The sequence below is a fragment of the Sturnira hondurensis genome, unplaced genomic scaffold (genome assembly GCF_014824575.4).
Source record: "Sturnira hondurensis isolate 20B ecotype Veracruz unplaced genomic scaffold, ASM1482457v3 Scaffold0015056, whole genome shotgun sequence".
Classification (NCBI taxonomy): Eukaryota; Metazoa; Chordata; class Mammalia; order Chiroptera; family Phyllostomidae; genus Sturnira; species Sturnira hondurensis.
This window is the reverse complement of record NW_028087687.1, coordinates 335,537-361,400: the sequence shown is the minus strand read 5'-3', so window position 1 is coordinate 361,400 and position 25,864 is coordinate 335,537. Positions and strand designations below refer to the sequence as shown.

The window sequence follows — 25,864 nt, the reverse complement described above, 5'->3', positions numbered from 1 at the left end:
TTTCCCATAGTACAAGAGCTGCCTTCCAAGGCTGCTTTAAAAAAAAGTAACCCAATAAACTTGAAAATGTGAAAAAGGAAGCTTCAAGTTGTAAAACAAACAACCAACAGTATTTACTGCATTTATGGCTTCTATTCTAGAACCATGAAATGAAGAAATATTTACTTCTTTAATATTTTGCTCACATCTTTGCAAGAGATTTGCCTATGGAAAGTCGCTGTTCATTCAGAGTAAGTAGGTAGAAAATCTAGCTTTTTTCCTACTTAAGGGAGATTTATTTGCTGAGAAGTTCTGTGAGTTTTATTAAGAAAAATTCTCAGAGGTAAGCTAAACTAAAGTTTCAATTAAATTTGTTCAAACTTGTTTGTAAAACAATTTACTTATTTAAACAAAAGTTGTGCAGAGGACCAGTTAATTTGTCCACTGAATATTAAATTTCAGGTAAGCCATGATAGAATTTCAAAAGGCAAAATAAACACCAAGATTTACATTGATAGCCATGCACTGGCCTGGACCACTTTAAATATGAATTCATGCAAACCACAAGCCTATCAAAAACACAGCTGCTCTCCTACAGAAAATAAATCGAGATGGAAAATGGAAAACACTTATTTCCTTTCCTTCAAAATTTAACTTACATTCCATTTTAATAGCTGTTGAAGGTTAATTAAAATGCAGCAAAGTGTAACTAAGTTTCATAAGTGACTGCGGTCATTTTAACATGAGAACAATCAGACAATGGTCTCTTTAAGAGGCATTATAGAAATATTCATCATTCGAAAGCATTACTTAGGTAACCAACCGCGTGGTGTTACATTAAATAATTGACAGAAAGGATTCACAGGCTTGGCCTGTATGACTGAATGGGGTGGGCCTTTTCTCAATAAATTTTGTAGATGATTATGAGAGTACAGACTTATTTGGTAATATGCTTTAAAACTGGGAACTGACAAAGGTCATCTGCACAAAAATAAATACTAGCGATTATTCAGGTCTGTAATAATGACATTGTTATAGATAATTTGAAAACTACAAACATACAATCTATGACTTTTTGAGTAGCATTCCTTTCCTGAAAGAATGTCTGAGATGACAGACCACAGGTAAGGGACAGTGCACACCACGCTCTGCCCCTATCATGTGACTCTCATCTTGGACATTTAGAAGGCTGAATTGCAAAATTAAAAGATAAAATGTAACGATCAGAATAAATGCTGATTTCTGGAATTTATTTTCCCCTCCGGAAATTTAGAGGAAGTACTGATTCCATTTAATGACCATGAAATTTATGTAAATGGCTGATATTATGGAGGTGAGCACACATTCACCTGACTTGATTAGAAAAAGTCTTCCATTAGCTTCTCAACACTGCCGAAGTGGGCTTACATCAGACAGAGCAGGGTGCGGGAGGGTGGGCAGTACATACCTCATTTCAGATTTACTACATTCCTGAGAAACACCATTTTCCTGCTAATAATTTCTACCATATAGCATCTTTCTAGGTGTGAAAGACCAATATATTTTTATATGTTATATAAAACATTTAGAAAGTTCAGGCGCAATGTCACTGTGTCCTATTCAACATCAATGAAGCAACTCCCAGCTTTTCCATGCAAAACAAATGAGGATTTTCTGCTGTAAGTGGTATTTTCTGAATTGTAAACATTGTAAAGCAATGGTGTTAGCATAACCATTAGTTGAAGAGTACATGTCCTCTATTTCAGAAAATACTCGTGGAAAGTCACCTCAACTGTTCATTGGAATCCTGCTAAAACTGCGTTTCATTTTTTCTCTCCTTGGGAAGGTGGAAAAATCGGAGGGTTTTCTCTAATTTAACACTATAAAGTCTAAGTTTTGCCAAGGAGATCACTCCCTGATGCCCATCCCCTACTCCCACTAAAGGGAAGAAATTGACTTAATATTGATCATTCAAGTAGAGAGCCATGGGGCAAAAAATCCCCCACATAAATTAGTCATATTTCCAGTCATGAGTCTATACATTATTAACCATGAGCATTCCACTTATGTTGAAGAACTCCATAGAAACAATCCATATTTCAAGATAAAATAAAACTTTTAGTTTCCTTAAGTCATAAAATTCAGTTGTATTGCAGTCATCCGATTTTGCTCTTAAAGTATTGGAGAAAAATGCCCTTGGTGAGGTGAGGGCAAGTGGAAGCAACTGTTGTGTGTATCTGCCATTAGGCTTTCTCTGGAGGGAGGCACGCCATTCTTGGTTTTTAGTTTTTGTGGTTTAACTGCAACTGTCCCCACTCGGAGACCCAGAAAAGCCACTCCAAACATCCATTCAGTAGACTGTTCAAGTCTGTGACTTTGGAGCTTTGAAGACGAGCTTATACCTGCGGTCTCGTGAGATGTTTTGATTCACAATTCTCTTAATCTGAACCCCAAAAGGCAAGGGTGTGGGGAGTGAAGCATGTCAACTCCTTGCCCCTTTTAGATTAGAATTATCTATGTGTTATAACCCCTCTTACTTATAGAAAATGTGGGAGGCGTGCTTGTAACCAAAATGCTAAAAAACACTGAGAAGGAAATGATGGATAGCCTCATTTTAGATCTAGATTGAGAAAAAGGGCAAAGAGAATGTAAAATGATTAACCTCAAGGAGTGATTTGGAAGAAATCACCTCTCAATTCCAGCTGGCTTTATTTGAAAGAGGAACTTCTACACATTTTTGCTGGTAAGTCCAGTTAAAGGCAAACAGGCTTTTGAATAAAAGGCAAAAAGTTTGCTTTAATCTCTGAAGTGTATCCGAAAGCTAGTATTCCTTTTTATTTTTCCCTAAATGAAAGCATTATTTTAAAAATAGTGTAGAAAACTGTTGTGGTTTCAAAACAGCCCCTTCACCATCTGTTGGTAGCAAAACAGGCATTTTTAGATGTCTTGAAAATGCAGAAAATAATCAAACTGAACATACATTTTTAAAGCATATTAATGGAACCAATTCATGATGAAAAGTGTTCTCTGACGGTAAAGTCATAGGCTTTCTGAATACAATAGGTATTTTTTAAATGGGGAAAATGTACTATTTATTTGTCCCAATTAGCAGTATGTGACTGATCTCGGCAGCTGCTTGACAAGTGAACTGTGAAGTAATTCTCGGTTGTAAGTGGAGGGCGGTCAGCATAACACAGGGCGTGCTACATGAGACAGCAGACGTCTCTAGTGGGAATGAACAGGGAGAATCGAAACACGGTACAGAAGCCCATGCATTTGCCCGACATGATGCTTCAAACATCTCGACAGGAGCATTAGAAATACCACATGAATATGTAAGCATATTTTTCTTAAGAGAGACAACTTTAAGACAAAATGACATCACTCAATCTATAGCAGAAGCCGGATTTTTAGAAAAATCTAAGTGACGATGAAACCTCATTAGAAATGACTGAGACATACAATTTTTAAAATCAGTATCAGAACACAGAATCACATCACCATGTGTGTCCTCTAACTTAACAAATAAAGACAACAAACAAGAGAGAAGCATTTGTAAGGCCAAAGGTGCAACATCACAGATTTTAGTAGCAAATGCCTTGAAATACTCATTTTTTTGTTTGCAAATCACTCTTATATTTGAAAAGTCAAGCATGCAGATCTCATAGCAGAATTGGAGGTAAACTTTCTCTCAAAGTTCTGGGCAAATGACTACTGAATGAAAAATACATTTATTAAACTTCTTTGGCAAACATTTATCGAGATAATTTTTGACACAAACACTTATTCATGTCTTGTTTAGAAATTTTTCTCAGTAAGATGAGTCAGTTCCTTAAGAATGCTGGTTTTCTTTTTTGTCAGCATATTCTGAAATCTAAGTCTGGATATCAAGAGTCCTATTCACTTATTCCCATTTTAGAGTTTTTTTCATGGTTGGTCACCTTGTGGTATACCCACTAAATTGATAGTTACAGCCCCGGAGTAACAGCTTAAGAATACTGACCTATTTTCAGTTTAAGAAAGCACTCTGGCAAGATACAAGGTCATTTCCAATTTCTGTTTACAAAGACTTAGCAAAAACTTCAAAAAATCTGAAAGAGATGGTGTTACAGTAGAGTCGCACAGTGCTTATGTCAATAATATGCATGAATCTGAGTGTCAGTCAAGGGCAGGGGCTCAGATCCACCTTTCACCTCCTCGGACCAGGCTGCGATTGGTCGGCAGATTCCGGGGGGAGACGTGGGAGCTCTCCGTGGAGACACAGCGGGGCCTGCTTGGCGGCCCCTCCCCATCACCATTCATCAGGTCTCTGCTTTGTGGTATCATAGGCCCTAATCACTTCTGACTGTGAGACGATTCCGTTTTCATCTTGAGAGAAAGCATACCCGTCTGTAAGTTAAAGATAAAGTAGAAATGATCGTCATGAAGTCACTGGGAATCTCTGTTCCTCTGAGTTCCGAGTGCTCATTTTCTAACTTGGCAAACGCATGCATTCCCCACCACCGCCCGCCCTCCAAGGCATAAAGACGCTCATTTTTAATGTGGGGAAAAAACACAGAGTCGAGTGCGAAATGAAGAGGGGGATGGACAACTGGCTTAGGTTCTCCAAGTTCTGCGCCCCAGACGAATGAGCAGGCGCTCCCAACCCCTCTCAATTCTCTGTTCAGCATCCCAGGTCCAACCCACCTAATTTTTGCATCCCAGCTACCGGAGGGCCTAGAGGGTCTAGTCAAGTGGGCACATGAATGCCCACACAGATCAGGCAGATGAGAGGGAAGGAAGAATGAAAGCGAAGAGAGAAGCGCCCGTAACTATGAGTGGTGGGAAATGGTCTCCTTCCCTCTGCCTGGCTTTGGGCAACTAACAAAGAAACTCGCTCAAGCCCCAGCAGGGTTGGCGGGGGCACGTGGATGAGAAACGGCCCCCAAGGGGATCACATCTTGAGGAAAGGCCCCTTGAAATATGAAGAGCAAAAGCTTTAAACACGAGTATATACAAGTGAAAATAAATTGTATGTGGAAACAACATGAAACAAAAGATATAGTACTAACACAAATACATTCACTAGAGGGCTTTATATATTATATTCTTTTTCAGATCCTTGAAATGTTAAGAGGGCATGATACCTAGTAATTTGTTACAACTCTAAATGTTCATAAATATTTTCAAAGGGGAAAATACATGTTTCATTGTTCTGCATGAAAGCTGAAAAGGCTATTGCAAAGTTATTCAAGTAGAAAAGATAATACAGAGAGAGCTTTTAAGACTTCAGATTTATTTTACCGGTCCCTTTTAAGATTTAAGGAAGCAAGGGGCATGTGGAAATATTTTTCTTTAAATGAAAGCAGCAAAATGTTACAGTGCTCTATCTCTTCTGCTACATGCGAGATGATTGAGGTTAAAGGACTCTCTAAGCGTTTGTTATTCACACAACACGCTGCAAAATATGCAAAAGGGGTTTCAGGTGCTAGTTTTAAAGAGTTCAACACCCCTAAAGTCAGAATACTGTTCTCACGAACGCCATGAAGCAATGGCAGGACTGTTACAGAAGTCAGAGCGCAGGTACTCACGGAGCAGGTTTTGTTGCAGTGACTCAGACCGGTAGAGATTTACGTGGTTCTTCTTAAAGACGTTCTTCAGCAGCTGCGCCCTCTCAGTGAGGCTGCGGAGCAGGTGCGAACGTGAGAAGTGAACGATAAGCTCGGCAGAGACCCCCGTGTGCCCCCAGGACCACCAGAGAGGCGCAGACTCAAACAAAAGACCGCCCGAGAAATCTGGAGTCTCGTGGTTTCTTTTTCACCCCGTTTTCTCAGATAATGGGATTTTAAGAGTTTAGATGCAGGGCTATTTTGCCCCCAATAATCCACTCAAAAGACTTCCCCACACCCCAGTTATGTTACAGTCAAATGGAGCTACAGAACCTGCACAATACAATTAATAAGAAATAAAAAAGTCTTCCAGTAGTTTATTAGCTTCTAAAATCTTGGTAGACTTACCATGTATATTTTAAGCATGACAATTTTAGAATTAAAAAAAATCATTATATCTTTTTCCTCCTTTAAATATATTTTGGTGCACAGTATTTTTTTTATCATGTAAAGAAATACTAGAAATTACACAAAGAAGAAATTTCATAGACTTTTTAATTAGAAAAATTCCATTACCACTAATATGGTATGAAATGTGTCCCTTAGTTTCATTTTAAAATAAAAGAACTATTTGCAGAAAGTAATTATGGTGGTAAAATATGACAGCACAATATTTATTTTTCCATAAATGTTTAGAATAATCTTTTCCACAGGAACAAATTCATGTGATTAATTATGTAACTTCCAAAAACACACTGTCAGAAGTAACACCTATTTTTTTCTCACTACATGCAGAACTGCCTTACACAGGAGGGAACTCCAGCCCTGGCTGAACTCGAATGGTAATTCTGAAGCGCTTTTTGAAACACCATCAATCCTCCCGATCATGTCATTTCTCTACTGGCTGATTCTTAAAGCCCTGCTTTAATATCAAAGAACATAATAAGCACCAAGAGCTAATAAGTAATCTATACGCGTTGCAGCAAATGTTTATACAACTTTGTTTTAATCACTGGAACTAACTCAGTTGAAAATTTTCCATCTTGTATTTTCCCCACTATAAAAGCTCCGGTTAAATTGCTGTAAGTTATGTTAGGTCAGTGTTTTGCCAATGACTCTGAGACCCTGACATGGAACGATTTTTATCACATGGAAAAGAAGGAAACCGTCCTCTGCAAAATGAACTCATAATTATACAAATATTTAGGCTTTTGCTAAAGTAAAATATTTAGAAATGTTTACATTTGTAGTAATCTTCCACACATATTTTTTAAAGTCTAGGGATGTTAACTGGTGATTATTATACATACTTTATTGTCACTGGGAATTAGCTACATTAAGGCAAAAAGCTAATTCATCTAAAACTCCAGTGGTTTTGCAAATATTTGTAAAACCTGTTTTTGCCAGTGAAATAAACAGATAAAGGGAAGGAAAAGGGGTCATTTTTACAACCACTTAAAAAAATTTACTAACATTACAGCTCAGGGACCCCAGGGGCATTAAAATACATAACTGCTTTGGGGAAGTGGGCAGCTTTCGCAGCAGGTGGTCGGATTTTGTTGGCAGAGCCTCGGCGGCTGGGGTGCTGGGAGGGAAACTGGAAATGACTACATTAGACCACAAGATCGTAATGCATCATTATAGAGCTGCCTCTTCCCAAAATACATTTTCCAGGTTTCAGGCTGGCCTTTCTGAATGCGTGATACTTACACATGGCAACGCCAGAGTGTTAAGAAGGGAGACACAAGAATTTTGTCTTTCATATTATGGAAACTTACCTACCTAAGATGATGCAGTTTTGTTTGGTAACATTTTCATGTAAAACTACACTGAATTTTGTTCATCTCTTATATCGAGCTAATGTTTAGTGTGCCCCCACAAAAAACAAAACCAAAAACACCCCCCCCCCCAAACAAAAAAGGACTAAGAAAGTCTTTTGGGGGAAAGGAGCATAATTACTGTGGGAAAAGCATGGGCTTTGCAGACTGACCTTGGTTTAATTCTGAGTCTGTTACTCATTAGCAGGACTACCTCCGGCAAACCCTTCTCAAGTCATCTTCTGTACCACAGGAGTGCAATCCCTACCCCTCGGGCAATGGTGTGGCTTCCGGCCCAGTGACGGGGACTTAGAAAGCACTCTACAAATGCTTTCCCGTCTCCACTCCCCAGGTCCCCAAGAACTTAATTGTAGTGACCCATCTCCGAACAAAAGATGCTTTGTGGGGGTCACTTCTGATGCCTTGGTTTTTATTCAACACCACATGTCTATTGCTCCATGAGCTGAATTTACGACACCCCTGGCCCACTTCCTTAGTAGCCAACTAGGAGGTGTTTTTTCCCCCGTAGCCACCCATCACTTCAGTTCTTATGGAGCAGGGTCCCCTCTGGAGAACATAAATGCCACTCACAGGCACATGCTTAATAAATAGTAAGTGATGATGAGCTACATTTTTCTAGTGTTATCCTACCTTAATTAGGGAACTACTCATTAGGCTGAAATAATGCAATTTTGTGCCACTGATGTTTATGGGTACTGATATTACTATCAAGTCACATTATAACATATACTGGTACTAGGTTAACCACTAATAAAGGCGTTGAAAGTTCAGTGTTTGTTGAACGGCTGAACACAGTGTGAGAAGGAAGTCTCTAGGACCGCCCCCCCCCGCCCCCCACTAAAAACTGCATTTTCTTCACAACTCCTAGCCAGCAGTTTCACTCAGTCTTGTGTGGTCTTTCATTTACATGCCAAGCTATGCAAATTCCGAATTTGTTGAATGCAATTACATATATAACAACTACCGCTTAAATAATGCGACCTGATTTTCAAGCCCACTACAGTTCTGCCACTTAGGTGGCTGGCAGAGGTGAGGTGGCAAGGTGCCATGTTTTAAAATAGCACTTCACTTTGAAACTTTAGAAAATATAGGTGAAACCCATTAATTGTCCTGGAACATGTCATCACAGCGTACTTTCAGGAATCCTTTAAGAGTGGCAAACTTACGTTTATCTTTACATTGGGTTGTCAAGCCATTTGGGTTGACTTGTTAAAATGGATCTCCACGGGAAAGTGAATAACCCTTCGTTCACGGAGTGTTTCGGTGTGTAGCACGTGACAGCTGCCCTGTGCGAGGTGGTATTAATGGTGGGGATGTAATCAACCAATGTAACAGGCCTGACCTCTGCTCTGGAAGAGAGAACGTTTTGTTCTCTGACCATTCTTTGCAAATGCTGGACAGAACGACTGCCACAGAGCAGGCTGGGGAAACGTTTGATGTGTCTGCCCAGCCTAAAGCCCAAGAAATTGATGTAACACTGGTATAAAATCCAGTGAGAAAGCTGAGAAATAGAGTTTCTTTTCTATTAGTTCCTGGGCAATGTTATATTTGCTTTTTATCAGGGTAAACAACACAGGGAAAGACTGGGAGAGACCATCAATGCCATCCAGATGGCCAAGTTTATGAGACATCCATACTTTCCCACTCTCTCCTTTAAAGCCAAGACTATGGACCAAATGGAGGTGATGGGCCAAGTACTGTAGTGAGGAAAGCTGAAGATTTTAGGCTACAGTTCTTCTTGGTGATTAACAATTCTTGGTGATTACAGTTAGATATGAAAAACTATTAGTCTTGTTATCATATTTGCCTGCCTGTAGGATGTACTGCTTCACATGCATATGAAATATCCCCCAAATAACTGCCCTGTCTCCAAGGAACCCCATGTCTACAATCCCTTATTTTAATCCTTTGGGTTTTGAACTTACATTTTTTTAAAAAGCAGTCAAGATGTTGCACACAATTTGTGGATATACTACCCTCAAGTGGGATCTGAGAGGTCCCCCCAAATTAATATTTCTGCTGTAAAATGTATAAACATTTACATTATAGAAAAAATAAACACTATTAATGTCCTCGCATTTATAGAACAAATGTTTTTGGGTTTTCCAGGAAAGGCCTGCTCTAAAGCTATGAGAAAAATTGATTTTTGACAAAAAATTTTTGTTTTGGATTTTAGAATTGTAGATGTTTCTGCTCCCTAGTTTTGGAGCACGTCCTCGTAGAAGTTACAACAAAAACAGGGTCTCACTCATGGCACTTTCTTGTTCAAAAATAATTAGCCCTGGCTACACAGTCACCAGGAGTGAGGTTTGGATTTATTCTGCCAATACGTTAGGCTTAAATCAATTTCAACTACAACCCAGGGCTCAAAAGCAGAATATTTAAAATGATGAAATACACTTTCCCCCCAAAGTGTTGATGTAAAATTGGAATATATCTAATTTGCTGGATAAGATGGTAAGTGGCATACTATTTCCTTTAAAAAAGACTCATTATTTTGACTAAAATGTTGTAATTTTTGAAAATGAGTAAAGGTGAAAAATAAGTTATTGTGCATACTGATCTGGATACACGGCTTATGAGTTACAGTTTCTCTAGCGGAGTTTCATTTTATGTACAGCTTGACATCACAGTGTCACTTAGTGAAGATGAAAAAAATTACGGCTGATCAACTCAAAGTGCATCATTCTATGACAAAAAATGTAAACCATCATTACTCTGGACATAACTAGTTTGGGAAGTGTAACCTATATACCAATAATTCTATGTTCTTATATTTTCTATTTTTAAATAGCTACTCACAGGTCAACCACCTGTTCACCACCCACTACTCGGTACTTTCATCCATTCTCCCCTCCCCTCCCCTCCCCTCCCCTCCCCTCCCCTCCTTCCTTCCTTCCTTCTCTTGACCATTCATTTATCCTTTCACCAAATGTTTGAGTCCTTCCCCCCTCCCTCCCTTTCTTCCCTTCCCTCCCCTTCCATTTCCTTCCTTCCTTCCTTCCTTCCCTTGACATTCCTGGCACTGTGCTAGGTGTTGGGCTGAGAGGACTAAGACAGAAGGTCTCTCCTTTAAGGAATTCAATCCAGTAGGAAACAAACAAATATGGGGAGACAAATACATTGTAATATAGGCAATAAGTACAAACACAGAAGAGTAAACAAAGTACAGAGTAAACAGAGCAGGAATTAGTATTTGTGAAAAGTTGAGGTAACTGCATCGGAGCTGGATGCAGAAGGCTAGGAACCAGTCCACTCTGCACCAGGGCACCAGCTTCCAGGCCAGGGGACAGCCTGTGCAGATAAATACTGGGAGGTGTAAAAGAACACGTGTTTTGGAACTACAGAAGTGTGATACTGCTAAAACACAGAGAAGTCACAGTTTTCCCTCTTTGAAAATGTGGATAAAATCAGGGACCTTGGAAAAATTTGACATTGATATCATTGTCCAGGATTCCTGAAATAATCCTGGCAGTAAAATCAATCTGACAGTTTCTTACTGCCTGGGAATGCAATTAGCGTAGCATGAAGACTTTACCCACTAGGTTAGATTTTCTCCTTTCCCAGATCTTTGCCGGTCCCCCACCCCTAGCTATTACCTAGCAGGAGGACACTGGGCTTGCTGAGCACCAGCGTCCTTTGATCACCAATGGGCAGCAGCAGCAACACGGGGTATGTGTTGTACCAGGGGCATGTGTTGTACCAGGGGCTTTTGTCTGCGGTATTCAGCTGACAGCCCACTCATTTCTGAGTTCTTGAGAAAAGCTGAAGAGCTATTTTAGGCAAATGAGCTGGGCTGGAGAGTTCACTTTATCTGGTGCATCTTCTGTGCAGAAGTTGGGGGTTATGTATGGCAGAATTCACTTCCTTCCTTTTAGACTCTCTTATCTTGGTTCATGGAAGGGGCTACGTACATCACAGACTTATCACATCTTTAGAATCTAGAGGTCATCACATCAAACCCTCAGCCTGATTTATGAATTGTCTCTGATTGTCACTACAAACCACAAAAATTAAATATCACGTGGAGGGTCTTAATGTAAGTTTTATTAACATACGCATATGAGAAATTTACTCCTGGGGTTTGTAACAAGTACCATCAGAAGACTTTCCCTAATAATTGTTAATAAATGGTTTTATTCACTTTTGTGAACTAGAACTCTTAGCACATCCTTTACATAGCTAGGACGAAAGAGAGAGAAAACATTTACTGAGGGACTATTTATGCCAGGCCATTGGCAGAGTCAGAAACTTTTAGGTGAAAGAACAGAGATAGAGGGGAAGGCGGCGGGGAGGAGAAGACTGTCTCTAACCTTGAAAATAGGTATTGTCATCCCCATCACACACGTAGGCACACTGACTCAGAGAGGTCAAGAACTCTGTCGGGTCAGCGGCTGGCTGTTCGTGCTGCTCTATCACAGGCTTGAAAAGGCCGCGCAAGCAGGCAGAACAGTGCAGGGCTGGGAGCGGGGGCTTGAGAGTCCATGGACGTGGGCTGAAGGCTCAGCTCTGTCACTTCTGACATCGAGAACTTAGTCTCTCCAAGCCCTAGTTTGTTTCCCCACCTGGGGAGGTGGGGGTGATGGATTCCTATGCAGTTGTTTCAGGGATTCAATGAGAGAGTAAATGCAAAGCGATGAGTGTAGCCTGCGGCTCGCAACGAGCGCCCAACAAAAGCCAGTGCTAGTCTTTTCAGAGAGGCGCAGCCTCTTGGAAAGGTGCCCCTGAAAGGGGGTGTGAGGTGCCCCGTAGGCCATGAGGAAGCAAGTGAGGGCTGGCAGCCGGTCTCAGCCTATGTGAGCAGCCTGGCACTTACTCCACCGAGTCACACAGAGAAACAGCCAGTCACGACAAAGGTGACATAGACCAGGGCAAAATATTTCTTACAGTTCAGACAAAACTTCAGCGTACTTTAGCGTGATGAAAGGGAGGAATATAAATACCCGGCACTATCTTCGGAATTGTGGTGTCTTGTAGGTGGCTTCAAATAATCTTACTTTTCTTTTTATAATGCTTTGTGGATTTAATTAGCTTTCTAACCTCACTTTTTTGGAGGAGGTGGTGGGGAGGAAAGGACAACGAAGCCATTCAGTCCCTTCCCCACATACCTGACAAAGGCCCAGGTCAGTTCTTAATCGTATACTGAGACACATGTGCAACTGAAGGGCGCTTTGCCCTAAGTCAAGCTCTGATTTTCAGGACACACAAGTGTATTGTGGGTACTGTTTGAAGCCGAAAGCCTTTTTTCCCCTTTCAGTTCAGTAACAAATACTATCTGTAACTTGCATTTATTTATTGCGCGTTAAGCCCCCAACATTGAGCTATCTGCTTTATCGATGGTGTTTTGTTCCATTCTCACAACTAACCTGAGGCAGGCATCATCACCCCATTGTAGAGATGAGGAGACTGAGGCCCAGAAGCACTAAGCAAGGTGGCTAAGGTGACACACAGCTTAGTGAAATGGCAGGTCTGATCCGAACCCATGTCTCTGATTCCGGACTCTGCTGGTGACACTGCTCTCTCCTTGTTAACTGATAAAATACAAGTTTTACCACCGATTTCCAATCTCTAGTAAAAGGAAAACTTAAAGTTCACTCGGAAAAGACCATATTCAGTGTGGTTTACCTTTTTCCAAGCACGACTGCTCCGGGGTCTTGCGATTTTGCTTCTAGCTCCTGAACTTCATCTACTAACGTTTTAAAAGCGGTCCTCTTGATACTGCAAAAAAGATTTTGCATGGAAATATTTGTGTGGAGACTAAAGATCTCACAAAACTGGTATATTATCATGCTTCTAAGGACAAGAGTGACCAGAGTAGAAGTGACAGTTTTTTTTAAAGAATATAAAAATTGCAATGATTTTGATCATTAATACAATTAAAGAAATAATAGTCTTAAAGTAAATGGCCTAGGTTTATAGCATTAAAACTCTCATAGTTATTAAGTAAGCATCATGTAACTAACTTTAATGGTATTGTTTTTGTGGAAAGAGATAACATTTTCAAACTTATAATCCTTCAGTGAATTATTGAAGTTCTATAGTTCTATATTTATATATGTTTAGAATGAGGCAAGCAAAAAACCCTTCAACAGGTATTTATATATGTTTGGAATCAGGCAAGCAAAAAGCTTCATTTCACAAGTATTGTTCACTAATAAGATATATGTATGTGTGTTTGAAGATAACAGAATTTTTCTTCTACCCTGATTGGGTTTTTCAGGGTAATTTCTAAGAACGTACTCTCTAATATTAACTGAAACTGCCTGCTTTACTCCTTATTCTGCCTTTTAAACTAATTTCATTTTCTAGTTCTTCAATCACTCTCTTCTTTTTTATTTATGTAGAACAAATGAGTATCACTGACTCCTATTCTGGAAACTTCCCATTCTCGAGTTGGTGTTATGAGTAGAGAAACCTGTGGGTCAGCACACATCTGTGTTGCCACGCACACGATGATCCCCACTTACACCTTGCACGCCACGTCGAGCAGCAGGGACGCCGCAGGGATGAAGAGCAGACCCGTCCAGAAGACCCCAGAGCCGAACAGCATGGCTGCCTGAGAAAACCACCAGAAAGAATGTGACTTTAAAAACCAGCCAACACATGATTCGTGTTCAGTTTTATAGCATTTTAAGTAAAGTAATTTTAAGAATCTCATTCTGAAAGGGAGTATGATAACTCTAAATTTAAACTTGTGAAATCAAAAGCTAAATGTGTTAATATATGTATATACTGTATCTATTTTTTCCTCTTTGAGTTTCTAATCTAGCAAAGTTTTATCATGTGGCAAGCCTTGTCATATTTTCATGTGAGATTTTTATTATTGTGGTCAATACATGGAAAAATAAACTTTGACATTCTTTTATAACTTAAAATTATCTCTGACCTTTGTTTATATCTTTATACTATAAAAATCAATCTTTTTGAGAAAGTTCGAATATGTTCTAGATTAAATCTCTTATAATACAACATGTAAAATAAATCCTAGTTAAAAACTAACTTTACTAATTTACAAATAAAAATTAATTGCTTTTATAGATATCTTAAAAATCATCCAGATAAATCATGAATATAGTATATTCCTAAACAAATTAAGATATCTATAAAAATATTTTACTATTTTCATCTGATATTATCTATGATAATCTTAAATTTTGTTCAAAGATTTACATAACTTGTGTTGGTACATCCTGTTACTAAGTCAAACCAAATATCTGGCACATAAAACTCAAGTAGAAGTATATTAAAAATAATTGCAATCCTTATTTTGTATCAAATCCCAAATTGCTATATCAATTTTGGGCTACAAAAAATGTTTCTATGATTACAAAATTAATACATTCTATTCGTTATTTCCAATTATAATAAAACTTCCTTTGTAATATAATAAGATTACACAGACTTGAGAGAAATATGTCATACAATGGAACCAAAAGAAATATTTTGCTTCACTGCAAGTCTATTTGTTCACCAAGAATAAATTTGCAGTAAATGTACTCTTATAACCCCACTAAAGTGCAGCCAACTAATGTGTGAGCATTTACACTCCACTAAAAATCCACTCTCCACTAAGAGTTTTGTTTTTAACCGTGTGTGGTTCAGGAATTAGAAATGATCTAGAGTTTAATTCTTACAGGCAGTTTCAGAATTACATACAAACACTCCCAATCAACCCTCATCACACAAAAACATTACGAATTTTAAACTATGTTTCAAATGACCTATTCATTTTGACTTTCAGCTGGAGACCAGGAGGAACTCTGTTTAGTTTTTTTTCTACGTGAACATGGGCTTCTCGATAGAGTGTCGGTTCAAGAATGCTAAGATTTTTTCCCTCTATAGGATCAAATAGCTCTGAATACCATTTTGATAAAAATGTGCTATTATAAAAAATTTCAGAAAATGAGTGTTGCCACGTGGATTCAATGACACAGCACCCGTATTCTAGACGCCGACACCATGGGAAACGGTCACATAAAAGTCACTTTATTTTATAAGCAAAACATGCTCTGTGACACGTTTGCTGACATCCTCAACAGTGAAATCCACAATAACTGTGTGATAGGAAACGTCTATCAAGTCAGCGGGTTTTGTTTAGAGTGAAGGACGCTTTTTAGTCAGGTAGGGGCTGTAAAAAATCACATTTCTGTTTCCTGCGGTGGGGGGAAAGGTAAGATTCCACATTCTAAGTCACGTCACTGAAAATGCCTCCTCTCCTTGGCTTAATTTTAATCTCTTTTAATTGAGGGGCGAGAGGAGAAACATTTCTTCTTGCCTCTGTCACCCCGTGTTAAATGTCTGCTGGGGTAAAAGGCAGCAGTGGCGAGGGGGGAGGCTGGCAGCTGCTAACTCTGACCATTGTGATGTTAACTGGTGCTCACTATTCAGTCCACCAGCCTTTGGCTTTGCAAACGAGCAACATGAATTGAGGGGGGAAAAAGTTTTTTTCTGCGTCATATCTGAAAGCCTGTCAGATTTTTCTTTTCTTTTGCAGAGTTAATCCAAACCTAAAAGATTTAAAGCCGGCATTCGCCTTAAAGACAGAGAGTCTCTGTATTTTTTGGACGAAGAGTGGGGAAAAAAAATCCCACAAAGGTATTTCCTTCCTTTTTGTAGGAGAATGCTCCCCCTCCCTCTGCAGACACCATTTTTGTCTCTAACTTTTCACATGTCTCCACTCGCAGGCAGGTCAGCCGGGGAAAGGCGCCCAATCCCCGCACACAAAGAGGGAACAGGAGCAGCCTGTTCAGGGCTGGGCTTGAGCTCCCTCCGGGACCGGTTTGCAAAATGCTCCTAACGTGGGAGATCGGTGGGCCCTGCCAAGCGGCCCCCACCACCCCTCCTCAAGGTCTTGGGAGACCAAAGGGAATGGGCCACAAAAGTGCCTCCCTGGGCTGGAGAAAGGATCAGCCCGGGGAGCCATAAAGCCGGTAACTGGAGGGCACAGGCCCTGGCCGGACAAACAACTACTTGTCTCTGTGGAGTGAGGCTGGCTCCACCTCGGACCACGCGGGCTTCCAGAAATGAAGCGGCTCTGCCTGAAAATGCAAGATGCAGCAGAGGCATGAGGGATTGTTCTGAAATTTCCAAGGGAACTTGTAGAGAAGGGACGTTTGAGAAAATGCGAGCTCCCATGCGTTTAGCGAAGCCAAGGGCCTTGACCAGATCAGAGGAGCGTACCTCTGAGCAACTACGTTCCCACACCAGAGAGGAGCACCCACCCCTTCACCTTCAGGGTCTCCAAGTTCAGTCTTGGAGGAGAAAGAATTCAAGTGCTACCTGCCTACAGCCCTTCAGCAAAAGGGTCCCTAATTCTACCCTTCCTTTTACAGCACTGTAGAAACATCAGAGTGCTGCGCTATGACTCATTCTTGGACAGAGTGCAGATGCCGTCTAAACAAGCAGCTCTTTGGGGAACCCAAGGCCCTATCTGCGGACCCCAGCTAGAGCCAGGCAAGGATGGCCAGCCCTGAACCGGTCCGGCTCTGCCCTTCCCAGCTCCCCGGCTTGGGATAACTGACTTCCGAGTCTCTGCTTTTTCTCAGCTGTAAAGCGGATTGTAAGAATTAATCCTGATAATGTTGGTAGGGTGGCTGCTTTTATTAGTAACACTCATTAGTGACAAAGTTTTGCTTTCTTCATTTTAATTTCCAAATTTCTTTAAACACACCAGTCTCCTTCCTAGGGGCCTCTCCCATGAGCTTCAAAAAAGGAAATTTCTACTACCACATCAAATTAAACGTAAGCCAGTTTATAAATATCATGGTTTCATCCCATTAACATTGCAAAATATGCTTGTCCTAAGTCCGATACTGGCCAAAGTAACTGACCACTAATAAATTCTCATTTATCTCAATATGCTAATTTAGGAGGTATAGATAAATTATTTTCTTATAAAATTACTGAAGACTGCATGGGTATAATATGTTAATTTTGAAAGGGAAAATTATTCAGAAACAAGTACTGTAAACTCAGTTATTTTGGTGGGGGTGGAGAGAAGATAAATTAATATAAATTCCAGAAGGGTTAAGGGTTAATGTGAATAACAACAAAAAAACACCCCGAGAAGTGATCATTAAGTGTTTAAAGTTTTACGTAAGGACTTTCTTAGCTTAAAAACTGTGATGCTTTAGAGAAGTGACACATAAAAAGGTAGAAGCTCCACATGTTCAGAAAGAACATCACTAAAAAGCAAATGAAAACCAAGAATGACTGCTATACCGACATAACATTCTACACTCTAATATCTGATTATGGAACTTATCTTTTTAGACCACTTATCTTTTTGTGAGAAGGTTCTCATGAAAGCAGTAACTTGGAAAAGGGCTGAGTCTCCCTGCAGCTACAGAAACACAACCAAGTCAGGTCAGATTTAAAGTCCCTGTCACAGCTGAGGGGGGTTTGCTGAAACAGGTCTTTGTAACAATGTATCTGTCAGCAATGCACTGGCCTTGGGGAAAGGCATTTGGCAATGTGTATCAGGGACACATGTTGATTCCTGTGAATATGCTAATGCAATTTCTAGAAGTACGTGTGGAACTTTGGGACAGTTTTTATACACTTTTGTTAGTGTCCTGTAAAAGTGTTCTGTGGTCACTAACCCTGAAAGCAATTTCCCTGGAAAGCATGCCCCGGTCCAGGGTTTAGTAAAGGGATAAACGAACGCAGCAACACCCTCTTGGAGAGTCACAACCAAGCAGCAAATTTAAACTTTCGAGAAATCGCAGTCAAGGACCTACAGAATAGTTTTTGAAACCAAGATTCCCAAATGTCTCTATCGCCCTATGCACCCTTCCCACACAGACTGCTTACTAACAGCCCATGGAACTAATTTAGGGGAATGCAACTATTGATTGTGGGTTTTTAAAAATAGTACAACTTTGGTGAAAACTAACGGGACGCTATGTGGCTGTTATGTAAATGTATATGTATTAAGAGAGTGTTATCCCAGGGGCTAAAGATGCTGTTCACAGAATGTAATTAGAAAACTGGTCGTTCGGTGCTCGCTTCGGCAGACAACACATACTAAAACTGGAGCGACACAGAGAAGGTTAGCGTGGCCCCTGCGCATGGATGACATGCAAATTGGTGAAGCGTTCCATGTTTTTACACCGGTCAGAAGGGCCATCATAAACAAAGCAACAGACAGCAAGTGTTGGAGAGGTTGTGGGGAAGAGGGGACCCTAATCCATTATTGGTGGGATTGCAGACTGGTACAAGCACTGTGGAAAACAGTATGGAATTTTCTCAGAAAACTAAAACTGGACCTGACTTTTGACCCAGCAATTCCACTGCTGAGATTATATCCTAAGAACCCTAAAACACCAATCCAAAAGAACATATGCACCCTGATGTTCATAGCAGCACAATTTACAATAGCCAAGAGTTGGAAGCAAACTAGGTGCCCATCAGTAAATGAATGGATCAAAAAACTATGGCACATTTACACAATGGAATTTTATGCAGCAGAAAGAAAGAAGGAGCTCCTACCCTTTGCAACAGCATGGATGGAACTGGAAAGCATTATGCTGAGTGAAATAAGCCAGGTGCTGAAAGACAAATACCATATGATCTCACCTTTAACAGGAAGCTAAACACCAAAACAAACAAGCAAGAAAAATAAAACCAAAGACACTGAAATAGAGAACAGGGGGACAGGGACCAGAGTGGAGAGGGGAGGAAATTTCAGGGGAAAAAGAGGAAGGATTTATAGGAACAAGTATAAAGGACACATGGACAAAAACTAAGGGGGGGGGGTGGAAATGGGAGGGAGGTGGGGAGCACTGGGGGGTGTGCTAGGATGGGAGTAAAAGACAGAAACCTGTACTTGCACAATAATTAAATAAAAAATATAATCTAAAAAAAGAAAGAAAAGAAAACTGGTCGTTCAGAAGGGCCCTCAATGGAGGGGAAGGTGAAATATCCCGCTATCCTCTCAGGAGCCGTCTGCCATCATTGAAACACTCCTGAGGAAGGTTGGCGGCTTCTGCATTCTACGTAGGCATCAGTCACGACCTCTCTCTGTGGCTTAGTTCTCTTGCCCATATGTTAAATGCAACCACCTAGCTGTGAACTTGACCATCACAGGTCCTTCAGACAGATGCACCCCCAGACCTACTTTTCTGTTGTGCAGTCTGTCCAGGGAATGGCTGCAGTGCCATTTCGGCAGCTAAGACGGAAACTGGGTGCTATGAGGTGTCTCCTTACACCACACCCATTGTATCCCCTGGTTCTGTCGTGCCTACACCTTTGGAATCTCTCCTTTTTGTCAATCCTGCCGCCATGACGCCAGTCCAAACATTTGCCTGTCCTCCCAACAGCCTCCTAACTGGACTTACTGACTCATTTTGCTCTGCTTCTAGCAAGCAGGCACACTGCAGTCAGAGGGACAGCTCCGAAGTGCAGACTAGATTTTAGCAGTTCTTGGATTAAACCATCCCAAGGGCTTTGTATCACCCTTAGGGTAGAGTACAAAGTCCTTAGTATGATTTTAGGACCCGCTCTACCCAACTTCTCGTCACTTCCCCACACCATCTCTCCAGCCAGTCCCGTCCCTAACTGTATCACATGTTTCAGTTCCTGACTGCACCCATGCGCCCAAACTGAGCTCTCAGCCTTGGGCCACTGAATCTGTAACTGCTGTTTGCTCCTCAATTTTCACATCGGATGTCACTTCCTTCCTTAGACTGGGGTGAGCTGACCCTGCTTTGGGCTTTCTTTTTAATGGCACCTGTCACCCATTTTCCAGTTGCTCCTTTGTCTTCCTGTAATATAATCTCTGTAAGAGGAAGAAATATATCTTAATAAATTCTCACAGCCTAGTGCTCAACCACAGAGCAGGTGTTCAATAAATAATGATTGAATACATAATGCCTTACAATCGAGTGCTTGGAGAGATTAAAGGTCAAAACACCACAGCCTTGGGACTATGTTCCTAAGATACGGCGGTTACGGCTTGACTGGTTTTCCTGTGTCTGGCATGGAGTCATTCTGGGAGCAGTTACAATGAGGTATTTATGTGACCTGGAGAAAGTGGGGAAGAGGCTGATTCAGCTCCCTAACTATCCTTTGCTAAAGTAGGTTGTCTTTTCTGGTCAAAAAGCTGAGTGACATGTATTGAAAGCTAAAGTATATTAAAGTACCTTCCTCTCCCTTCCACATGAATAAAAATAAATACTTTCATGTGCTAGTGAAAGTATGATAACTGGAAACAAAATAATTTGTGCATATGTGTGTTGGGGGTTGTGGCAGGGTGAGGAGAAGGGGTGTAGAATGGCTGGGAAGAAAAAACGGCCTCATACTAGTTCACCCCTAGCATTTATTTATCACGTCCTCTGATCAAAATCTTTATTCTATGGCTTCAGGTAGTTTCTGAAGTGCTGTGTATTTTGTAATGGACAGTGATCTGCTATTGCTTCTCGTAATTATGTTAATGACGCTTGGGAAACTTTCTGTGACCTGGACTTTGCGTGACTTTTCAGTTCTAGCTCCAAACGTCGCCCGCCTAGGAAACCCCAAACTTCCTCTGCTGGCGCTGTTCTCTCCCCGGAGAGCCCTCCTCACGCTCGCCTCCCTGGACGGATCAGGAAGACAGGTCCCAAGAAACCTTTCCAAACTACCTGAACCATAGCCCAGGGCTCACGTGCCCTCTCCTCTCCTGGCCCCTGTGTGTCCTGATCATGCTAATTAGCATCTTACACTCTAATTGTCCGTTAATCTGTTGGTTTCCCCCATGAGACTCAAGCTCCTCGTGGCTTTTCTTTTTTTCAACTTTGGAGCTGCTGACACCCACTGTAGGCCCCGACACACAGGCACTCGGTAAATCTCTGCTGTCTTGAGCTGAGCAAGAAACGCTGATACAAGATGAATGATCACGTTCTCCATAAAAACAGGCAGGGCAGAACACCCAGAAAGTAACTAAAGAGAATGGTGTTTCAGACAAACCCCAACTCGCTTGCAATTTTTTCCAGAAGCTTTTGATTGCTCAGAGACAAAGAAAACCCCTGGCTTCAATGATCACAAACAAACAAACAAACAAACAAAAATCTTAAACAATATGCAAAATGCTTCAAACAAAGATAATTTTAGAAAATATGCAAATTAGATACCAGGTCACAGTATTTCTGTGCCTTTTCCCTTAGATATTTGTGCCGGTGAGGAATTGAAGGAGGGGTGATCACCTCTGGGACTTTGAACAGATATCCAATCTGGCTGTGTGATGCAAGAACTAATCTTTGAATCTCCACCCTCTGGCAAGGGAGTCAGGAGGGAAGACAGGAGGACAAGAGATGCTCAGAGGCAAAGGAGGAAAGGCTAGTTGGGGACCGCATCGTCACAAGTACAAGCTGACTACAAACCCATACACACCGAGAACTGAGCATGCAAAATGGTCCTCTGGAAAAAGGAGCCACGGGCAGCGGGACAGGTGTGGCCCTGAAACTCCCTTTGCTGGGGACACAGTTTCCAGAAGAGTAAAAATAAGGAAGATCAGAATTTGTTTTTTGTTTGTTTTAGTTTAATATTTTTATAGTGCTGTTAAAAAAGCTTAACAGTACCAGAAGAATGAGGATACAATTAGCACAAAATATTCTTTTTATTGTGAGAAATACAATTTTAAAATGTTACGGTGACATTGAGTAAGGTGCATAACACAGGGTGAGTTACCTCAGTGCTCCATGTTTACTTGTTTTAACATTCTCATGGGTTTTTATAGTTTTTCTGACGGCTCTGTTTCTATCTTCTGAGAAACCAGCTCCTAACGCGTCCAGTGTTTGATTACTAATAATTCAATCTGTAAAACACAATGAGCTACATAATGACCTTTCAGACTGTAGGGAACTATTTTCTAAAGTTATTTTTTAATTTATTTTCTAGCTTTATTAAGATATCATGACATAAAGCATGACATTATGGAAGTCAGAGGTGTGCAATGTGCTGACTTGACACATTTATACATTGCAAAGTGACTGCCTGCAGAGCTTTAGCTACCACCTCTATCCTGCCACATAATGACCATCTTTTTTAGTAAATTCTATTTAAAAAACTCAAAACTTCAAAAAGTACTTGGCTACAGAAAGACACATAAAAGCTAGTATAGCTTGTGTAGAAAAACTACTGACTTTCAGAACAGAGACTTCTATTTGCCTCCCCTTCCTACATGCAACCACTTGATTTTCCGCTGACACCCTATCCTCTAGCTTGAAGAGTCTATTCCTCTGGCTCTCTTGCTGCAGCTAGGTGTGGCCACGTGACTTACTTTTGGCCAGTGAGGTTTAAGTGGAAATGTGGTGGGGCGAGGTCTAGGAAAGAACCTCAAAGAGAGGGGGTTCCTCCCTTTCTTGCTGGCTGGAATGTTGCTCTCAGATGGTGAGAGCTTAAGCAGCCATTTTGGGCTGTGAGGAAGCTCACTACGGTTGGCAATGCTGTAAGCCCGAAGAGACCTGGTCCTTGATTGTTTAGCTGCCATACCTGTCCTGGGCTGCCTGTCTCCACTAGATTTCTTTTACACAAGAGAAATAAAGTCCTATCTTGTTTAATGTGGTTACTTTTCTTTTCTTTTAATATCAAAAACATGCCATAAACTTGCCTTTGGATGATACAGGCTAGGGAGAGTAAGTAGTAACTTGAAATAGAGCAGCTTTTGACCACTCCTTGCAAACACTGTGTCCGATGATGAGCTTTATTAAAGCAGATGGCAGTGACATCCATGCTCTCTTTCATGAGCACGTCTGATAGAATCCCTGGCATACAGCTCAGAAAAAGAAAAAAAAGAGCTGTATTGGTCTCATGAACTAACATGCTGACGTTGGAGGGGTGAGCCGCCCTCTGCCCATCTCACAGGCTCTTTCCCACCCTCAGCTCCAGCCACACTGGCCTCTTATTCTTCGAACGTGCCAGGCTCATTTCTGCCTCAGAGCACGGTGCCCGCTCTGACGTGCTCTCCTTCACCCGACAGGTACCCATCCCTACATCGGTTATGCGTCTGCTTAGTTGTCCCCCCTTCAGAGGCTTCCCTGGAGCACCCATTACAGTCCCTGTTATATCATGCCACAGTGTTTTTCTTTGTGAAATTATCTTTAGTGACGCATTTTTAAATCATTTGTTAACGGATTTAGTGACTGTTTCTCCTTCCCATCCCCTGGTTCCCTCAGCCTGAATGCTGACAGGGACTTTGCCAAACTAACCCATTGCCTTGACACAGATCCCAGCACTGAGTAAGCACTCAGCACAAGTTTACGGAATGGGTGAAGACAGAATGAATTGACTCTAGAGAAGAGCCCAGACTCTGCCACCCTAAGAGCAGGCTTCACCCAGATTTCTGTGCCCTCCCACTGTGGGTGCAGCACAGCATGTCTCAAGTTAGGACACCAACACACCATCACTTGCAACGAGATCCTTAAGGACAAGGACCAAATCTGACATCCCTGCCTCCTCCAGAGCCTAACGCAGAGCCTGGCAAGCATTCGACTCTCCATGCGCTTTTGCTCCGCATTGGAGGAAAAGATGCTGCGTCTGCAAATGCAACGCCAGCTCTCGCAATGACTCTGAAGGCAGCTCCAACTCTGCACTGTGTGCACACACCCCGATCCGCCCTGACCTTTGTCATATCCATGCCTTTCTCTCCTCATCAGCCTTTCCATGCAGGCTTCTCTCTACCAAACGAGCTCAGAAGTGGCTACACAGCCCACTTGCCTTAAGGACCACGACAGTCTGCCTGTGGCACTTACTGTCAAGGCCAGCAGGACTGTTTCACTGGCCGGGCTCACAGCTGTTGGCTCACCGAAGAACGTCGGACAGAGTTTAGGGTCGTTGTTCCCTCCAGGCCACTTGGCTAAATAAACACAGTGATCTCGGATGAAACGCCATCATCTCATAACATGGCCCCAGCCCATGTGCAAGGGCTGGTTTTGTGACCCATAAATTATCACATGCTATCTAGGTAATTAAAGGCTGAGACACGAATAAAGACTATTTTAAGCAGGAAATTCCTCATATGTAAAATAATTTATTGTGTCGGTAAAATAGGTAACAGCACCATTTAGGAAAATCATATCACTAATGTGGTTTATTAATACCTTTCCTACGGGGGTGACACCAAAGGGTTCAGCAAAGATTTTTATTGTTTTTTCAGAAAGACTTTACAAACCTCAATCAAGAGATCTGAAATTCTGTAAAACACATGCTCGTTGCTTAACTTCAATTTCCTTCAGTAGTTTTATAGATCCCTTAGGCCAGGGAGAGCAGAACCAGATGGCGCTTTTGGGAGGACGTGGCTGTGCGCGTCTGCAAATGCTGCGATAAATTTAAAGTTTTGGCCGATACTGCGCTTCTGGTATTAATCGTGATATGTAATGATCCTTGATGTGGCTGGCTTTTATTTTTTAATCTGGCATGGTAATCATAGTGGCTCAAATATTTTCTTCTGGAAATTCAAAAAATATTCAGTAACATTATCTAGACAAGCCGGAAAAGCAGGCCAGCATATGTTTATATAACGTAGCGCTTCTCCCCAGGGTCTACCTTGCCCCATAAATTGTTGTACTGGTGTGAAAAAACACAAGTCAGGTCTGAAAAAAAAAGTCCTCTTAAATCACAACCATATTTGTGAGAGGGGAGGAAGACAGCGACATATTTAAAGTCACAGCCAAGCTTGCTACATTATTTTCTCTTTCTTAATTTCTTACCATGGTAGTTTCTACCTTTGGGTAGCCTATGCCTCTGCTCCCACCCCCGTCAGAATTCCTTTGTTACAAATAAGTCAATAGTTCGTGGTGCCGGGACACTTGTTAATCATTACCATTTGCATCATTATTATGGGATGTAGAATTACTGTAATGGAAACACAGTGCAAAACTGTAAGAAGGAATGCTTCCCAAATGGGAACACCCTGCCCACCAACCAAGTGTGAGCTGCTCTAAGTGGCTGGAGGAACGGAAGTTTGCATGACACCGAGATGCTTGGGGGTGGATTTCTGGTAACTTCAGGCAGTGGCATGTGCTGGTTTAAGGGGGAAAGCATTGGACTGTGTGGAAACCCCCCCCGCCCGGTCAGTGATCATGGCAGCTGAGCGAATCTGAAGCTGCCAGTATCACACGCAGATAACAGGTTGCTTCGTCCCCAACAAGTCAGAAGCACTTGGGTGGCACTGGTGCTCAAAGGCCTCTATGCCTGGAAAATCGGTAGGGCTGGGAGGAAAGCCTTTAGTGCAGAAGAACGAAAAGGTGAGGCCCGAAATGCAAAAGGAGCAGCAAACAGTGTGTGTGGCGGTGAAGAGGGTGGATGCTGGCTGGGTTTCAATCACAGCTCAGACAACCACAAGCTGTGTGACCTTGAGAAAATGAGTTAACCACTCTGTGCCTGTGAAACAGGTAACTGGACAACCCTCACAGTCTTCCCACTAAATGTTCACAGTGTTAACTGAGTGACAGGTCGCCAGTAATGAAGCCCTGTTATCTGAGTGGCAACTGTCCATTCTCTGAG

General features: G+C 41.5%; 1 protein-coding gene and 1 non-coding gene across 5 annotated transcripts in view; one reads left to right on the top strand and one right to left on the bottom strand.

Annotated features, from left to right (window-relative positions):
- Positions 1 to 188: 188 nt before the first annotated feature.
- The window catches only part of ATP8A1 (ATPase phospholipid transporting 8A1), a 215,101-nt gene continuing 189,425 nt past the window's right edge, over positions 189 to 25,864 (bottom strand). For all 4 annotated transcript variants that reach the window (XM_037064230.1, XM_037064233.1, XM_037064231.1 and 1 more), the window contains 4 exons: positions 13,852 to 13,940; positions 13,010 to 13,102; positions 5,529 to 5,620; positions 189 to 4,347 (listed from right to left, as the gene is read on the bottom strand). In XM_037064230.1, coding sequence (XP_036920125.1) covers positions 4,250 to 4,347; positions 5,529 to 5,620; positions 13,010 to 13,102; positions 13,852 to 13,940 — 372 coding nt within the window. In that variant the 3' untranslated portion in view covers positions 189 to 4,249. The remainder of the gene's footprint in view (positions 4,348 to 5,528; positions 5,621 to 13,009; positions 13,103 to 13,851; positions 13,941 to 25,864) is intronic.
- Positions 18,384 to 18,492, top strand: LOC118999703 (U6 spliceosomal RNA). Its single transcript, XR_005069160.1, has one exon. It is a non-coding gene; the product is annotated as a U6 spliceosomal RNA (small nuclear RNA).